This window comes from Leopardus geoffroyi, chromosome B1 (assembly GCF_018350155.1).
Source record: "Leopardus geoffroyi isolate Oge1 chromosome B1, O.geoffroyi_Oge1_pat1.0, whole genome shotgun sequence".
Classification (NCBI taxonomy): Eukaryota; Metazoa; Chordata; class Mammalia; order Carnivora; family Felidae; genus Leopardus; species Leopardus geoffroyi.
This window is the reverse complement of record NC_059327.1, coordinates 119,878,209-119,896,101: the sequence shown is the minus strand read 5'-3', so window position 1 is coordinate 119,896,101 and position 17,893 is coordinate 119,878,209. Positions and strand designations below refer to the sequence as shown.

The 17,893-nt window shown below is 38.9% G+C and overlaps 1 protein-coding gene across 3 annotated transcripts in view; it reads right to left on the bottom strand.

Moving 5' to 3' along the window:
* Positions 1-568: 568 nt before the first annotated feature.
* SLC39A8 (solute carrier family 39 member 8) overlaps positions 569-17,893 on the bottom strand; it is a 79,272-nt gene continuing 61,947 nt past the window's right edge. For all 3 annotated transcript variants that reach the window (XM_045471747.1, XM_045471750.1, XM_045471758.1), the window contains exons 7-9: positions 5,104-5,311; positions 4,498-4,682; positions 569-2,044 (exon numbers count right to left, since the gene is read on the bottom strand). In XM_045471747.1, coding sequence (XP_045327703.1) covers positions 1,895-2,044; positions 4,498-4,682; positions 5,104-5,311 — 543 coding nt within the window. In that variant the 3' untranslated portion in view covers positions 569-1,894. The remainder of the gene's footprint in view (positions 2,045-4,497; positions 4,683-5,103; positions 5,312-17,893) is intronic.

The window sequence follows — 17,893 nt, the reverse complement described above, 5'->3', positions numbered from 1 at the left end:
AAGTGTAATATAAAGCACCCCGATAACCCACATGCAACAAATGAGAGTTTGTTAAACTATCTTGTTTTAATATCATGTTGTAAATAGCTTCTTAACCCAGACATACAGTCTGTGCTTTAAAAAGGTAACGATTGGGGCGCCTGGGTGGCTCAGTCGGTTAAACGGCCGACTTCAGCTCAGGTCACGATCTCGCGGTCCGTGTCTTCGAGCCCCGCGTCGGGCTCTGGGCTGATGGCTCGGAGCCTGGAGCCTGTTTCCGATTCTGTGTCTCCCTCTCTCTCTGCCCCTCCCCCGTTCATGCTCTGTCTCTCTCTGTCTCAAAAATAAATAAAGTTAAAAAAAAAATTTTAAAAGGTAACGATTATTCTTAAGACTGAATGTAAACAGATTAAATGATAAAAACAGATTCTATGTTTACTGATTAATCTTTCCGTATTTATTTGCTGAATATCTTTGCAATAAACACATCACCAATTTCCTATTTCTCTCTCTCCCCCGTAACACCAGGTACAGGGAAGTCACTCAAAAAAAGATATATATTAAAATGAATAACAAACGACACAATGCATGGCTTCAAAGGTGTTTACTATTTGGTCAAACAAACATTTTTTTAATTGTCAGTTATAAAGAGAAATCTACATTAACATACATGTTAAATATTCATCTACTCTGCATTATTGCTAGGTGACACCATCGCATGGTCTGTGGGAAAATGTTAATTCCTGAGATCATTGTTGGCTTTTATCAATCACTTTCCTCACTGTCAGTCATCTTTCCTGAAGTGACTTGGGAGTGTGAATTGGGGTTAGGATGTTCAACTGCAGACCAACTTTCTCCATCTGCTAAATGAGCAAGCAGGCCGTCTCACCTCCAAAAGGCACAAAAATAACCACGGTGTGGGGAATTTTTTTTCAAGGTATGCCATAGAGGAAAAATGTCAATTGCCCAGAAGGAATGTGGTTTTCTAGTTAATCAGTCCTTGACATACAGCAGTCCAGCTATTATTTTGCATCTATTTAAAATACACTCTGCTAAACAGTTATGTTGAATTTTAAAAGAAAATTGCTTAAACTTACATTCAGTTTCTTTCTATAAACCAACATAGTCTTTCCCTTCACGATGCAAATACATGATACGCTGTAGCTGAGTGGTCCCCAGCCCCATGCTTTCTGCCCTGGGTTGCGGTGCAATTACACCTGAGCCATAAAAAAAGCAATTCTGCATTTGTGTGGGAGCAGGGAGAGCTTCCACTTGGAGACGAGGTGTCAGATAAAGTCTGAACTTAGTAGGGCTAACAAAACTTTACTGATTGCATAACTCATATTATTTTAGGATAATTTTTTAAAACGAGCCTACAAGTCCCTAACTGAGATATAAAACAGAAAAAAAAGCTATGAGCAATCTTTCTTTCCTGGGTTCATTAAGGCCTTGGAATCATTTAGATCTGTGTTGCATGCATGTTGCTTCTCTTCCACATTTTAATGTACTTGCCTGTGAAAGCACTAGGACAAATTAACTGAAAGAAAACCACTCTGAAACCGCTTGAGCTTTTGAGCCTGCCACAGAGGTTTAAAGGCTTATACAACCTAGCCTGTGTTTCTCTCTCTGGATCTTCATGTCTAAATGATTGTCAAATGCATAAAACATGAAGAAGTGGGTACTGACCAAAGATCTCGTGTACCTGCCTTTTCAGACTGGAACCGAAAACCCTTTGAAGCATCTTTAACAACAAATAATGGCCTATTTCACAGATCTGAAAACAATAATCAGTTTTCCTGACCTACAGTTGAAAACAAAATTATCTTTTAACTAAATAGGATCAGCTTCAAAATCCCTTTGGAGATGTTTTTATTTATTAAATGCCTTCCTTGACAACAGCATCTTTCATTTCCTATTACTCCAATTCAATTTCTCCTGCATACAAAGTAATGAGAAGAATGGCTGTGAATCCAGTTAACATTCCAGCATTCTGAATCATGAAGTAAGTAAAATCGGTTTTTCTTCCAGTTACCTTTTCTCTCAGCATGTCGTTCATCTCTGGAAACTAAGAGAAAGATACATTGTTAGATAACTGTCGCCATCTGGTGGTAAAACATAAAACAGCCGCCTAGAGATTTCTGCGGGGTTGGGGCAGTAGCTATAGCATAGCATTGATAGCATAAAAGGGATATCTAGCCCTATCAGACATCAACAAGAATAAAAGTATAGAAGTAGTGCTCCCCACCTGAGTTAATCAGTGGGACAGGATTTGCCTCATTTTATGCCTTGTGTTTCTCTTTGTCCGCCTCTCTCCCGCCTTACTCTCTATGCTCCATTCACACCATTCTTTCAGGATCTCAAATGCATCCAAACTTTTTCTATCCTCAAACTCATCACTCCCACCCAAACCGCTATCTGACCTCTTCCCCCTCTAATTTCTCAATAAGCTCCATCCTTCAGGTTCCAGCTTCAAATCATACTTTCCAGCAAGGCTTCCCTTAGCTCCTCCTAACTTACATTAGAGTCCCCTAACTTCATCTCTCGCCACATGCACTGCTTTTCTCCTTAGCTCACGGATTTTTTTTATTTGTAATTATTCAGTCATGTGTATGATTTTATTCATTGAATTTCTGGTTTCCTCTCTTTAAAGACAGAATGCCCCACAGATGCAGGGAGTGTGCCTCTTGTTGCTCACTCCAGTGTCCCCAGCACCTTGCAAATTCCAGGCCAGGCACAGAAATATCAATCAATAGTGGCTGATTAAATAAATCTTTAGGAATCGCTATACATTTAATTCTGTTCTCTTTAATTTGTGTCTTTCTGCTTGCTCTACCCCTCACAAAATCATAACGTTTTCAAATAAATTATGTACTGTTCTAGGATTAAAGGCTATAACAATCTCATTACAGTGAGCGCAATTAAAACTCTAGCTTCTGTTCTTAGAATCTACCCTTTCTCAGCAGATAAACTCTACTGAAAAGGTTCCAATAGATCTGTAAATGCCAGCTTTTCAAAATGTATTCCAAAATTATATATTTATATATATATATATATATATATATACACACACACACACACGTATATGTGTGTGTATATATATATATACACACATACATACACACGCACGTACACACACACGCACGTACACACACGCACACACACACACACACACACACACCATGGTGCATTGTACCAAAGCATCCAGGAGGCCTCCAGAACCCAATCAATCCATGTGCCTGATTTAAGAAAGTTGTTTTACCAGGATAAAATGAGTGAAAGCTGTGAAACTATTCTGAAAAAAGCAAACTGTTGTAGGACATACAACGTCACATATAAGTATCCTTTCCTTGAATGGAACAATTCTGATATTCTGCTCTTCTAACAAAGAACAGAAAAGTGATGGCCTGGCACAAATACAGTATGAGACACAAATTGTGTGAAGAACAATATAATGCAGTGATGGTTCTGAGGGATGACGTTCTTGCTCTGATCAGGGCCTGCACAGAACGGTGAGCAGAGCGAGAGGCTTATCATGTGGAGCTGAGAATGCAGATGAAGGAAACTAAATTATTAAATTATGTGTGTGATACATATTCAGTTCCAAACGCAAAGGAAATGCTCCTTGAATTGCATATATATAGCACATTCTCATTTTCTAGAAAGCTGTCCATGATACATTTGAAAATGTACAGGGCACAGGATCATTGGTATTCTCTCTTTTACACACACACACACACACACACACACACACACACACATAAATAAAGACACAGACACAGCATAAACACAGATACAAATATATACCAACCCATGTAAATATTGTCCAATTTCAATTTACCAGTTTTAGTTTAATCCAAAAGACTCCCACTGTTTAAAACTCTGAAATAACAAAATGCTATTCATTCTAACAAGTTATTCCCTTCCAAATGTGATGTCCTGGGGTGCCTGTGTGGCTCAGTCGGTTAAGCATCTAACTTCAGCTCAGGTCATGATCTCACGGTTCATGGGTTTGAGCCTCTCATTGGGCCCTGTGCTGACAGCTCAGAGCCTCGAGCCTACTTTGGACTCTGTGTCTCCCTCTCTTTCAATGCCTCTCCCCTGCTTGCACTCTGTCTCTCTCTCTTTCTCTCTCTCTCAAAAATAAACATTAAAAAAATTTTTTAAACAATAAAAAATGTGACATCCTCACAAAAGAGGGGGAGAAGGTCCAATGGGGACATACTATAATAGAGTACAAGGCTTACCTACCACAAGGCAAAAAACCTGGGCCAATACCTCTACTACGGCAAAAGTAAATCATTTCATCTTTTATCAATTAGATCATAGATCAAACGATCAATGAGAATCACTTTCAAGTTACTATTAGTACAAGAAGAATGATCTGTTGAGCCAGGAATGTTTTAAATGACAGATTTTCCACACTGTGGAAAGTAGAAGGTCACCCTTAGTCAACTCACAACCCAGATGCTTATTTCTAAATTTTAAATTAAAACAAGATAAAAAATTTTAATTTCTTACCATATCCGCCAGAGAAATATAGAGGAACATGCCTCCAGCAAGAGCAAATATAATATTTGGAGCAAAATTGTTGCCCACCAAAATGCCAAAAGCCAGCCCAACATAGCAGGAGCATGCAGAAAGGAAATTGAATAACAAGGCTTGCCGAGTGCTCATTCCTGCACTGAGTAGGATCACAAAGTCCCCTAGAAAAAGAAGAAAATACCAAATAGTTTTTGCTATTTTTGGATGAGAGAAGATAAGCATCGATATCCAACAAGGGCTCCTTCATTTAGATGCATCAGTGGGATTTTTAAGTGTGTCGCCTAAAATGTCTCACTCCAGGGGCGCCTGGGTTGCTTAGTCGGTAAAACGTCCAACTTCAGCTCAGGTCATGATCATGGGTTCGAGCCCTGCCTCGGGCTCTGTGCTGACAGCTCAGAGCCTGAAGCCTGCTTCGGATTCTGTGTCTCCCTCTCTCTCTGCCCCTCCCCAACTCACGCACGTGCACTCTCTCTCTCTCAAAAATAAATAAATGCTAAAAAAATGTTTTAAATAAAATAAAATGTCTCACTCCACTGAAATCGAGAAGTAACCAACTTTTACAGTATGATCAGAGCCCCTTACCTAACTCATGAGGAAATTCTTCACACAGAATTGCTATAGAGGTACTGAGTCCCTGAAGAAGAGACAAGGTACAGGAAGCCCCAATCGCCAGGCCATCGATGAAATTGTGGAGGGCATCACTGAGGGTTACCATCCAGGCAATTGTCCCTATTTTTGACAGTTTGGGTCCCTTCAAACAGGTACATGAACTCGATTCTGTTTTTCCATCCTGTAAAATAACAGAAAATCAACCAACAAATTAAGCTACATTTCTTGAAAGTCTGAGAGTTACACAGAAAGGAGTAGGAGATGTGTTATGTATTGAGAAAGACAAATGGTTCCAACAGAAAGTCTTTCATGGTGGCTAAGAACTCCTAATCATTTTTAACAACAAAAACTTACCATAGGGAGAAAGGAAATGAATAGACTGACAGTCCTTGAATGAGCTACCCAAAAGACATTTTACTTTGGTTTCCCCTTAAAAAATCCTTTTGATTTGTACAAACAGTTCTTACTATTGCCTTCCTAAAATGCAACAGATACTAACTGAAGAATTTGATTCATTTGCATACTTTAAAATAAAGGAAGTTTTTCACAGACCAAATGTAAAGTCTTTTTCCATGCTACAATGTAAATGTGAAACCCACATTTAAAGCACAATGACATCAAAGAACATTTATGGTAATCTGTCCTACATTATCTGAGCAGGTTATCTGGGCCTCAGTTTCTTCAACTGTGAAATGAAGATAACATACTACATGATTCATTTACTTTTCAATGACTTATTAAGTTTCTGCTGTGTTCCAGGTAGTGTATGTTGGGTGATTAAACTGTAATAATGCATTCCCTACTATGTCTAAATTTCAACGATTCTTTTAACATCTCAGGAAATGTGATTGGAACAGGCGTGCCTTTGCACTAACACCTCTGTCCGTTTTGAAACAAGAATAAAAACAGAAAAGCCTACAACAAAACCTTTGAAAGAATTTAGATTTCCATAAAATTTACAAAGTTGCATAAAACCAGATGCCAAACACCAACTCGAGCCATTTTCCAGAAACGGTAGAAAAAGAAACTAAAATGCAAATTTACTTTTAAGTAGGGATGCAATTTGCAATTAACTGGAGAGGATTTTATTCCTAATTCTCCTCCCCTCAACTCTACCTCAACAGCTAATCAACACATTTATTGAGCGGTGTCCTGGATGCTATGGGAAGGGCACACAAGTGGAAAATGCAACTTCTATCTTCAAGAAGCGCATTTGTATTAGAGAAACGTGATGTAAAGCATATGATTGACTTTGTAAAAAACATTCATTATACGTCCGGCTGAGAGGAGCTGCCTTCAGAGCCATCATCTGCAAGGTTTTAGATTTGTTTCGATGCCACTTCATTGCTCAAAACACTTTGGGGACTGGCTCTTTCAGAGCTGACTTTAGATCTTGCAATTTACATCCTTTCACCATGTTGTTAGTGGCAAATTTTCATCTTTGGGGAATGTTTTTGTTTGTACACACAGCCAAAAGTCATTTGGAGCCACTATGTTCTTAAATGAACATGCAAAGGGCAAGGGCGGGGGGGCGGGGGTTGTTACTGGTAGCAGCAGTGGTTGTAGAAGTAGCCTGAGCCGTGATCGTAGTAGGAATAGACACAGTAAAGGCATAAAGTATTTATCATGTGCCAGGCCCTGCTCTAAGCACTTGAGATATTTAATTCCTTTGGAACAGCTCTGTGAATTAAGGACTACTATTATCATCATTTTAGAGTTGAAGAAACTAAAAATACAGAAATGTTGCTGAACTTATCCAAGGATGCAAGGGAAATACGTGGACTATTTTAGTAACTGTTTTACTACTTCAAATTTGTGGGAGGGTGGAGAGGGGACCACTTCTTGTCCAAAATAGGTTCTGAAGGCAATTCACAAGAAGAATACCCCCTTCTCTCAAAAAACTCATTTTTCTATTATTTTTTAATGTTTATTTATTTTTGAGAGAGGCAGACAGAGTGCAAGCAGGGGAGGGGCAGAGAGAGAAGGAGACACAGAATCTGAAGCAGGCTCCAGGCTCTGAGCAGTCAGCACAGAGCCCAATGCAGGGCTCGAACCCATGGACCTGAGATCATGACCTGAGCCGAAGTCAGACACTTAACCAACAGAGCCACCTCCCAAAAAACTCTTCTAAACACTTGAAGCAATGTTGGAATAAGTGCTCAGTCTCCCTTTGTTTTAAAGGTAAATCTCAGCGGCATAAAAAGAATTCCATCTGGTCTTCAAATGTGGTCTTTTTACTTTACAATGTTAAAAGATAAACTGAGGTAAATTTAAAACTCAAAGAATTTGAGCGAAAATTGATTCGAATTGGGCATTGTCAAACCAGGTGTGGTTAGGAGTGCTCCATGGACAAGAGCGCAAGGAAGAGACTGTTACAGAGACAAGGCAGAAGCAATGCAAGAAAAGTACTGATTGGCTATAACTTAAAGACCCATTGACTTTTTGTGACCAATTGTCTTTAGGTTTCGATTTCATAACCTTGAGACATTTACAGGCTTAGATTTTGGTTTGATTACATAGGCTGCCAAGGCATTAGAGCCACCTCAGTCTAATGGCCTCCTTGTTTACTTACTTTAATAGTCAATGTATCTTAAATGGACAACATACTAAACAATCACAATTTAGTATAGGTCATATGGGTGACTTGGGTAAGAAATGCCCCAGAACAGGAAGCAATAATTGCCAAAGAAACAGAAGTGGTCATGAGAAAAACCATTGAGGAAGAGACCTTGGCTTTACAAAAATTTAGTGCCAAGAGACACTTGATAAGACCACTTGTTTTCATCTTCCAACTTGGTTTACCTAATCAAATATTTATATTTCTTTATTTACTTGTGAGGATTTAAGGAAAAGAATAAAAGACCAAATTATGACTACCTGATATTATGTACAAAGTCTGTATACAAACTCCTTTAATTCAGAAAAAGAAATTAAATTAATATATCAGGCATGATTCTCTTACCTCTAAGTACAGATATTACTGTGTTTATTATGCTTCCTTCTAGCTCTATAAACTTAGGTTTCAAATGACACTGTTGGGTAGGCTAACAGTCATACATTTTTAATAATTTTGGAACAAACATAAGTAGGCATACATTCACAAAGAGCTTATTTTTAATTCACCAAGTACTAAGTTACTGAGCAGAGGAAACACTAAATTCAAGTTCTTCTGGTTAAGATACTGAGTATTCTTCTCTCTCTTTTATTTTTGTTTACTGTTTTCATTGTTCGCTTGCTTGCTTGCTTGCTTCCTTGTGTGACTTAAACAATAAATCTGAGGCTATTTCTAAGTTCACCCATGATGAGGCAACTCAATCTAGTGGAAAGATCTTAGGTCTAAAGCCCAGGAGAACCAAGTCCTAGCTTGGCTTTGACAAGAATTACTGTGGAATCATCAGTAAGGTTCTCAACATCTCTCATCTTAGTTATTAATGGAAATAAAAGTGAAAGCAAAGTGCACACTAATCAGAACTGAGGGAGAAAGAATATCACGGACCAAAGTTTTAAAAGCAGAGGAGAGACTACAATCCCAACATAAGTATATTGGGGAAGAAACAAAAAGGGAAAAAAAGTACTAAAAAATCAAAATGAAAAAATCAAGTAGACTTATTGCAGAACCCTTTACATTTAAGCAAAGAGAAGGACCATCAAAAAGAGGAGGAGGGCACAAGGGGGGAGAAAAAGAAGAAGACGCGGGGGTGTGGCATGAGGAGGGAAGAGGAGGAAGACAAATAGAAGGAAGAGGAAGATATGAAGGATGGAGAAAAAGAATAAAAGGAGGAAGTAGAGAAGAACAAGGGGGTAAGGAGGAGAAAAATGAGGAAAGAAAAAAGGACTTAGTTATCTTTCAGTAGGATATGAATCATATTAATACATCTTATGTGTGCAGTGAAGTATTATGCAGAGTAGTGGGGATGATGAATGTCTTTCCACATGTAAAAATGTCCAAAACACAGTGTTGAGGTAAATATATATCTCAGCATGGCCAGTCTTTTATTAAAATAAATAAAAATTTAAATAAATATAATATTTTTGTTAAATATTTTGTCAAAATAAATTAAATAAATAAGTAAAATGCATCTTATTGTAATTCCATGATGGTCTAAGTGCAAACATATTTGGAAGGATATTTACAAAATTGGTAATCACAGTTATCCTTGGGAGACAGCACCATTATGGATAATCCTTGAGGGTTCTTTTTCTTGTTATCTCTTATGGGTGTCCTGGATTTTTTTTGCACTTATTGTATATCATTTTAATACTTGGAAAAGAAAACATTCAAGCCACAGGATGAGAACTAGCAAGAGGGAAAAGTGAACTTGTCATTATTCAGGAATTATCATCAGCAAACAAGGTAAAGCTGGAAAAACAGGCTGCCTGCCAGATTTCATCTGCATTGAAAAAAGCATGTGCTGTCCCACTAAAATGAAACTTTTTTTGTTGGATTAATGGCTGCAAAGTCCAGCATGAGCACAGTCAGACCTCATTCTTCATTGGGAGAGTCAAGATGAACCATGATTAATAAAAACGTTCTTACAGTCTATTGTCTATATGTTTCATTGATAAGAAGGTAAAAGTAAACAACTATTGCAGGTAAAAGTTAAATTCCAAATTCTAAATCCCATGCTGAAAGAATTTTTCAGAGGAAGCGCTCTGGTAAAAATAAAACCAAACCAAGAGGAAAGGAACAACTTACTAAAAAGTATAATGAAGATGGCAAAAGGAAGTATAAATGACAACAAACCATAGATGAAACTTATATGCAAAGAAATATATAAACTCTGTGCCCATGAAACAAAAGTTAACGTAATATAAATAAAAATGATACAATATTGTTTTAAGAAGCTGTAAAGAAGGGGGAGGGTTGATATTTAAGGAAAGGAGCACTGAATGCAAGCTAGCTTAAAGATTAAAAGATCTGTGTCTTGGCATCAAATGGGCATGGCTACCTCATAGCTTTGTGTCCTGTAGAAAGTTACTTGGGTCTTAGTTAACGCAATAAGACAAGAAAAGGAAATAAAAAGCATACACATACTGGGAAGAAATAAATAAAACTCTCTTGTTGGCAAATGACATGACTGTTTACATGGAAAATCCAAAAGAATAGACGAAAAAGGTCCAAGAACTAATAAGCAATTATAGAAAGGTTGTACAACAAGACTAATGTACAAAAGCCAGTTATTTCCTACATACCAGCAATGAGTAAGTGGAGTTTGAATTTAAAATCACAAAACCATTTACTGGCACCACCCCCAAAATGAAATAGGCATAGGTCTAACAAAATATGTACACAGTCTATATGAAGAAAAGCACAAAACTATGATAAAAGATATCAAAGAAAAACTAAATGGAGAGATATTCTATGTTTGTGGATTGGAAGATTCGTTATTGTCAAGATGTCAGTTCTTCCCAATGTGACCTAAAGATTCAATGCCACCCCAATCAAAATCCAAGCAAGTTATTTTGTGGGTATTTTGTGATTCTAAAGTTTATACGGAAAGGCCAAAGACCTAGAATAGCCAATACAACTTTGAAGGAATGGAACAAAGTTGGAGGAATCACATTACATGACTTCAAGACTTACTAATATAGCTACAGTAATCAAAACAGTGTGATAATGGTGAAAGAACAGACAAATAGATCAAGAAAATAGAAGTATTAAGCTGTGAAAAGACATGAGGAATTTTAAATGCATATTACTAAGTGAAAGAAGCCAATCTGAAAAAGCTGCTTGTTGTATGATTACAACAATATGACAGTGTGGAAAAGGCAAAACTATGTAGACAGTAAAAAGATCAGTGGTTGCCAGGGCAGTGAAAATACTCTACATGATACCACATTGATGGATATATGTCATCACACATTTGTCCAAACTCACAGAATGTACCACACCAAGAGTGAACTGCAGACTATGGACTTTGGATGATCATGATGTGTCAGTGCAGGTCCATAAGTTGTAATAAATGTACTGACCTGGTGGGGGATGTTGATAATATGGGAGGCTATGCATGTGTGGAGGCAGAGGGTACATGAAAAATCTCTGTACTTTCTTCTCAATTTTGCTATGAACCTAAAACAGTTTACAAAGCACCCATATGTTAATGTCTTTGTTTTTTTGACCTTTACAACATCCTCATGAGGGAAACAGAACAGACACTGGTACTCTTAAAGATAATGAAAATGACAATCAAGAATACAAATGACTTAGTCAAAGCCACACAACACAGGAGCTGTTGGGCTACTTAATTATTTACTGAGCACCTACTTTATAGCAGGCAAGAACTGTGCTGAGAACTGTGCTAAGAACTGTGGACAGAAATATAAATCAGAGAATTTCTGTCTTGTTGGAATTCATAATCCAGAAAGGAACAACCAAGATTCAAACTCCAGGCCTGTAATAAACAGCTCTTATCTGCCCTTCCAGAATAACTCTCTACCTTCTCACCCTGCTCTGTCCTGAATGAGCCATCTCTACAGGCTCTTCGTCCTCTGGTTTTCATTTGAGATTGACCATTGGGTAGCTCTAGAGAGAGTTCAGTGGGAGAAAGGAGGGAGAACTTAGGGTATTTATTTTTCTGATACCCATTTGTTTGGTCATCTAAGGCTGTCCATGATCCTCAAATGAAGGCCACAACTCTCTGCAGATTTTAGTAACTGCTCTCTGAACTGGGTGTTATCTGGGCCAGTAAGTCATAAAATCAGCTGTTCACATCAGCATTCCATTATTAAATTGTATATATAAGAACAGCCCCACACCAGTCTTGAAGATACAAACAAATTGCAATGGCAGGTGACTTAGAACTCCGTGGTATCTGAACCTTATGCTTCATTTCTTTTCCTTCAACAACAATAGGCTTCATGGGGAGTTCCCTAAAGCCAGTTAACTATGGAGAGATCTGTAAGTGCTGCAGCACCAGCCAGCTATACAATTTTACTCACAATAAACTTAAAATACAGTGATAAAGGAGAATTCTTCACATGGGCAGAACTTTTGAGTGTAGTGTTAAACTTCACATAGAAGAAATGACTGAGACATAGATCTACACTAACTAGTGAGTGGGGGCTAAAAAGTTGGCTAGGTGGCCAGAAACTTCCAAAAACCAAAATTAGAAATTGGTAGACAGGAGATCTGGACAGAAACATACAGATGGACCTCTTGTAAAAGGCGCAGAGTGTGAAGATAATTCTATTCCATTAAATCTCATAAGGGGCTATCATAAAGGTAGTCTCGATAACAAAGTGAATAAGAAGATCTGACTGTAGGGGCTCCTGGGTGGCTCAGTCGTTTAAGCATCTGACTCTTGGTTTCGGTTTAGGTTATGATCTCACGGTTCATGAGGTTGAGCCCCACATTGGGCTTAGCCCTGACAGTGTGGAGCCTGCTTGGGATTCTCTCTCTCTCCCTCTCTCTCTACCCCTCTCCTCCCCACACTCTCTCTTTCTCTCTCAAAATAAATCAGTAAACTCTAAAAAAAAAATCTAACTGTAAACTTCACTTGGTATCTTTCATCAGCCATCTCAATGTTTGTTTAATGGGCCCATAAACAAAAGGGTCAGAATAGTGGGAATGGAGACTATTCACAGCTCAGCATTCTCTTCCTCTAGCCAAAGTGATCTGGCTTGCCAACACTGAAGAATGTCCAACCTGTCAAAAACCAAGATTAATGCTGAACCCCTCAAAAAAGGCATCATTGCCCAATGGGGCAGGAAAGCCCAGCTGGCTGTACACAGAGGCAGGATGATTGCATCGATGATTCCTCATCATACAGGGGGTACTCTTTGGACTCACAAATATAGGCATATATAATATGCCTTCCTTGCTTTCAGGGTTTCTGCTAGCACCATCATTCATGGACTTATGGTACACCTGATAAATAGCCAAGATAACCTTTATAAATGGTCTCCAAATCATTTTGTAGCAAAAGAAATGAGACAATGGGCTCAATCCTTAGAATTCACAAGTCATATCACTTGTCTCTTCATCGAAGAAACCAGCCAGAAAGAAATATGGAATGACCTGCTGAGGGTTCAGCTAGATTGTAAGCTAAGAGAAAAACCCTGAGAGATTGGAGTTCTGCCCATAGGCTGTAGATACATGGCTGACACTAGCAGCCGAATATATGGGGCTATCACCACTATAGAGGATGCACAGATCCAGGAACCTTAAGGTGGCCCACTGCATGTTTACACCTAATAACCCACCTGAAGAATTCTTGCTTCCTGTCCCCAACACCTTGGACTTGGTGAGTTTGAAGGTCCTCATGTCCAAGGGAATAATTCTTCCACCAGGAAACATGGTCATCATTTTCTGATTCATTGGAAGTAGAGATTAACTCCAGGAAATTTAAAGTTCTTTGTATCCCTAAACCAATAGGTAGATGAGGAAGTCACTATGTTGCCTAAGATGATGACACACCGTGATCAGGAAAACCCGAGTTTCTGCTACAAAATAAAGATAAGAATAATGTTTGGAACTCAGGAAATTCAATGGGGCACTTCTTAATACTCCTTTTCCAGTGATCCTGGTCAAGGAAGAACAGAAACAACCCAGTAAGGACAAGACCACCCAGGACTCAGATCTTGCAGGAATGAAGATCTGGGTCACTTCAGTTGGAAAAGGACCTCATCAGTCAAGGTGATGCCAGACAGTGAGGTAAATACAGAAGGTTTAGTGGAAGGAGGCAGCTATAATTACCGACCTAGGCCTTATAACCATCTACAGAAGTCAGAATCAGCTGTAACTTAAATTCATATTCCTTAATTGCATCTCTCCCCCCATCTCCCTCCCCTGGTATTTTATATGAAGAATACTGGCGGTGGCCAACATTTTAGTTCTAGATTGCATATTGAATTGTTATCACAGAAGGATGATACAGCACACAGTAGTTGATGGGGATTTATGCAGTCTCTGTGCTGGGTACATGCATTTTTCACCCAGATGAAGGGCAAGAGTGGAGGCTGAGAGAAAAAAAAGGGGTGGAGTATACCAGATATCTTTCAATTCCCACTCCAGACCCACTTTCTACCCTTCTTTTTCCAGTTCTTTGTTCTATGAGACCAGTACCAACTGCATCAAAGGGCTCCCATGTGCCTGGCTTCTAGCTGGTTCCAAACAGAGAGCTCTAACATAAAATGGGAGGGAAAGAGGAGAGGGAGACCAAGGCACTTATTCCATGGGCTCCTTCCTTGAAGGGTAACTTGAGCTGGTTACGTACCTCAGTAAAGATCACTGTTCCACACACAGTGTTTTTCTGTACATGACTACCTCTTAGGTTCTACCAACTTCTTCCTTCCCTTTTCCCTTTCATTATTCATAATTGGTAAGATTACTCATAGCTCCATGATTCCAAGTCCCACTTTTACTGCATTGTCCTTTGTGGTTCACATATACCTTGCTCAGAGTTTTGTAAAGTGTCCCTTTCATACTTATTATTTATCCTTATTTGAATGTGCCACCTCTTTCTGGAAAGAACATGACTGATATAAAAAGTCTAATGCTCTTTCTACACTGACTGCTCACAGACTCTACATAAACCACGAAATATATTTTAATGGGAAAATTTACAAAAAGGATTAAATAGATATAAATATATCATAAAGAGTTAGTGCCATACAATATCACACTTTAGTGGGCTTTACTTTAAGACTGTATTTTCTAGTAGTCTTAATGTATTTTATAGTTGGTGGTTCCTTTGTCCTTCCTCCATCCCAGAAAAGTCAGTCTCAGATCACTATAACCAAAATGAAACTTCATATTGGAAAGAAGAAATCAATTTTATCTTTAATGTGTTTCACAAAATATAATTCAAATGTGCTCAGTCTTTAGTCATTTGGTTTTAGGAAAATCTCATAACTATTTCCAAAACTCTCCTTGCTAATGAAAATAGCCATTAACAGGAAAATAACAATTTCCAGAAACCTTGAAAATTGTTTCCCTTCCCTCCATCCCTTCAGGGGAATGTGAGTAAAGTTGTTTTGGTCTTTAGGAGTTGAAATAATTGCCTTTCATGTTCAGTTTGGGACCATATCATTTTACTCTTAGACAAAAATAATTTAGGAGAAATCTGACAGGTTTTCAAGAAATATGCTACTATTTTGCCAATGGAATTGAAAGTATACACTAATTAAGTATTTGCAGTTATCCTAATGGACTATTTACACCACTCTAAAAGGCTGCCTACTGCTACTACAGATAGAGATAGCATTAACGCTCTGGCACGTTCGGGAAGCAGGATATCATTTCTTATAAAAAGCCTGCATAATGTGTACCCGGGCCAGCACAACTCTCACTGTTACTGAGAAGTCTTAAAGGGAGTCAGGAGGCACCAGGAAACTGGTTAAGTTTTAATGTAAGCTGGAGAATGTTGCTAGGCTCTTGAAAAGTAGTGTTCCCAAAATACATGAATATCTACATTGCTCAGCATCAAAGCTTCCAGAATAGTTCAGACAAGGACAGAGGGTTAGGATGGGGTGTGGTAGAGGAACCAGCCCCATGTGGCAACTGCCTGTTGTGTAACTACCATTTGACATGAGTTATGTCAAAAGAATTGAAATGTTGGGGCGCCTGGGTGGCTCAGTCGGTTGAGCGACCGACTTCACCTCAGGTCATGATCTCACAGTTTGTGGGTTTGAGCCCTGCGTCAGGCTCTGTGCTGACAGCTCAGAGCCTGGAGCCTGTTTCGGATTCTGTGTCTCCCTCTCTCTCTGGCCCTCCCCCACTCATGCTCTGTCTCTGTCTCAGAAATAAACATTAAAAAAAATAAAGAACTGAAATGTAGAAGATCCCACCCAATGTACTACAAATTATTGATTAACCAACCTTCGACAGCTGAAGGAGTGCTCTCTGATTGGCAGAGGAGATTTAGAAATGCAAGCCCCTTAGAGCAAGAAGCTTGGGAAACATGAAAAGAGGCAAGGAGAGATGACAGAAGGGACAAGAGCAAGGACTAACTGCAGTCACTGTGATCAAGCAGGGAACTAGGACACTAGGGGAGGTGTTAAGAAATAAACAATCTGCTGGGATAGATCAAAATGAGCAACAGAGAGTTAGAAATAAAAACCCTGAGACACCAGGGTGGCTCAGTCAGTTGAGCGTCCAACTTCGGCTCAGGTCATCAGCTCGTGGGTTCGAGCCCCACGTCGGGCTCTGTGCTAACAGCTCAGAGCCTGGAGCCTGCTTCGGATTCTGTGTCTCCCTCTCTTTGCCCCTAACACACTCTCATTCTGTCTCTGTCTCTCTCAAAAATAAACATTAAAAAAAAAATTTAAGAAATAAAAAGCTGTTCTCCGTGAGGGGGCAGCCAGCAGGCTGGTCTATATTTCGGTATAGACATCAGAGCCCATTTCTACTTCATATTTGGAAAGTGAGGAGTAGAAATGTACAGGAGATAAGGGCACCAGGACCTCGTTCCTCTTAACGATGTCACTATGACCCTCTGAAGATTTGTTCCCCAGTTTAGGAAGTTTTATAGTGGAGAATTGAGCATGGAAGGCACAGGACATAATCATTAGCACAGAACAGTAAGAATGATAACATCAATAGTATAAGTTATTTAATCTTCCCCACAGCCCTATGTGGTTCCTATTCCCATTTTACAGGTGAGAAAACTAAGGTACAAAGAGGTTAAATAACTATGCTCAGTCCTACCTCTAGAGAGGAGCAGAGACAGGATTTAAATGCCTATGCCAAACAAGCACACCATGATCTCTAGGAGACGTGGAATTTTGTTCTCTTTCTTGTTCGCCCCTATTCATCCAACATTTAGTACTGCAGGCACTCTGAATGTTTGTTGTCTGAAGAAATGAAGGCATAATAATAGTAAAGTACATTTTCTCTCATGACAGGCTCACAAATCACTGTCACATGAAGCATCTATTCCAATCTCTCCAAAGAGCAAACATACAGGCACTTACGTACAGCGTGAGAAGGGTGTGCATAGAAGAATGTTCGTTAATCAATTCCAAATTGGTTCATCTATATTAAAAAACTCTAAAAGTGCAGAAGTGTTTTTGTTGTCCTTTGTTGTTTGTTTGTTTGTTTTTTCCTTGCCATTTCTTTGTGAATGAAAGTTGTGGAGCTAGACCAAAAGCTCCTGGAAGACAAGGATTTGTTTTCATTTCAGCCCAGAGTTTAACATTAGTAGGTGCTTAATAAATGTTTTCTTTAAAAAAAAAAAAGATGGGGAAATGGGCCTTGTTTTTGCTAAAGCGAGTAGAGAAGTGGAATGTGGAAATTACATTGTAATGGACAGATCTCAGAGTGCTCCCACCCCCATCCCAGTGACCATTAAAGGGCAGAAGAATTTTATCAGCAGCCACCCTGCATCTAACTTTAGGAGACAACACACTTTCAGAAGATTGTTGGAGAAAGGGGCATAAAAATAAGAATAGTGGCAACAAACACAACTAACACTTGTTGAGTGCTTACTGTTTTCAAGGCACTGTCCTGAATGCCATGGGATGAGTGCTTCTAACACCCTAATCACAGGTGAAGTAACAAGGATACTAGAGATAAGGCACTGACCAAAAAAACCACACAGCTAAAAATGGAAAAGCCAGGACTTGAACCCACAGTATTTGCCTCCTAGGCCCATGCAATAAAAGCCAGAGACTGCTCAAAAGAACTGAGTTTTTCAAACAAGAAATTCTGAGTTCAGTAATTTCTTATTACAGGAATGGATTAGTTTATTGCTGCCACCAGCCTCTATCCTGTTAGGTACCGTGATTCCAGAATCTCTGGTTTTGAGTAAAATACACCAAGCTG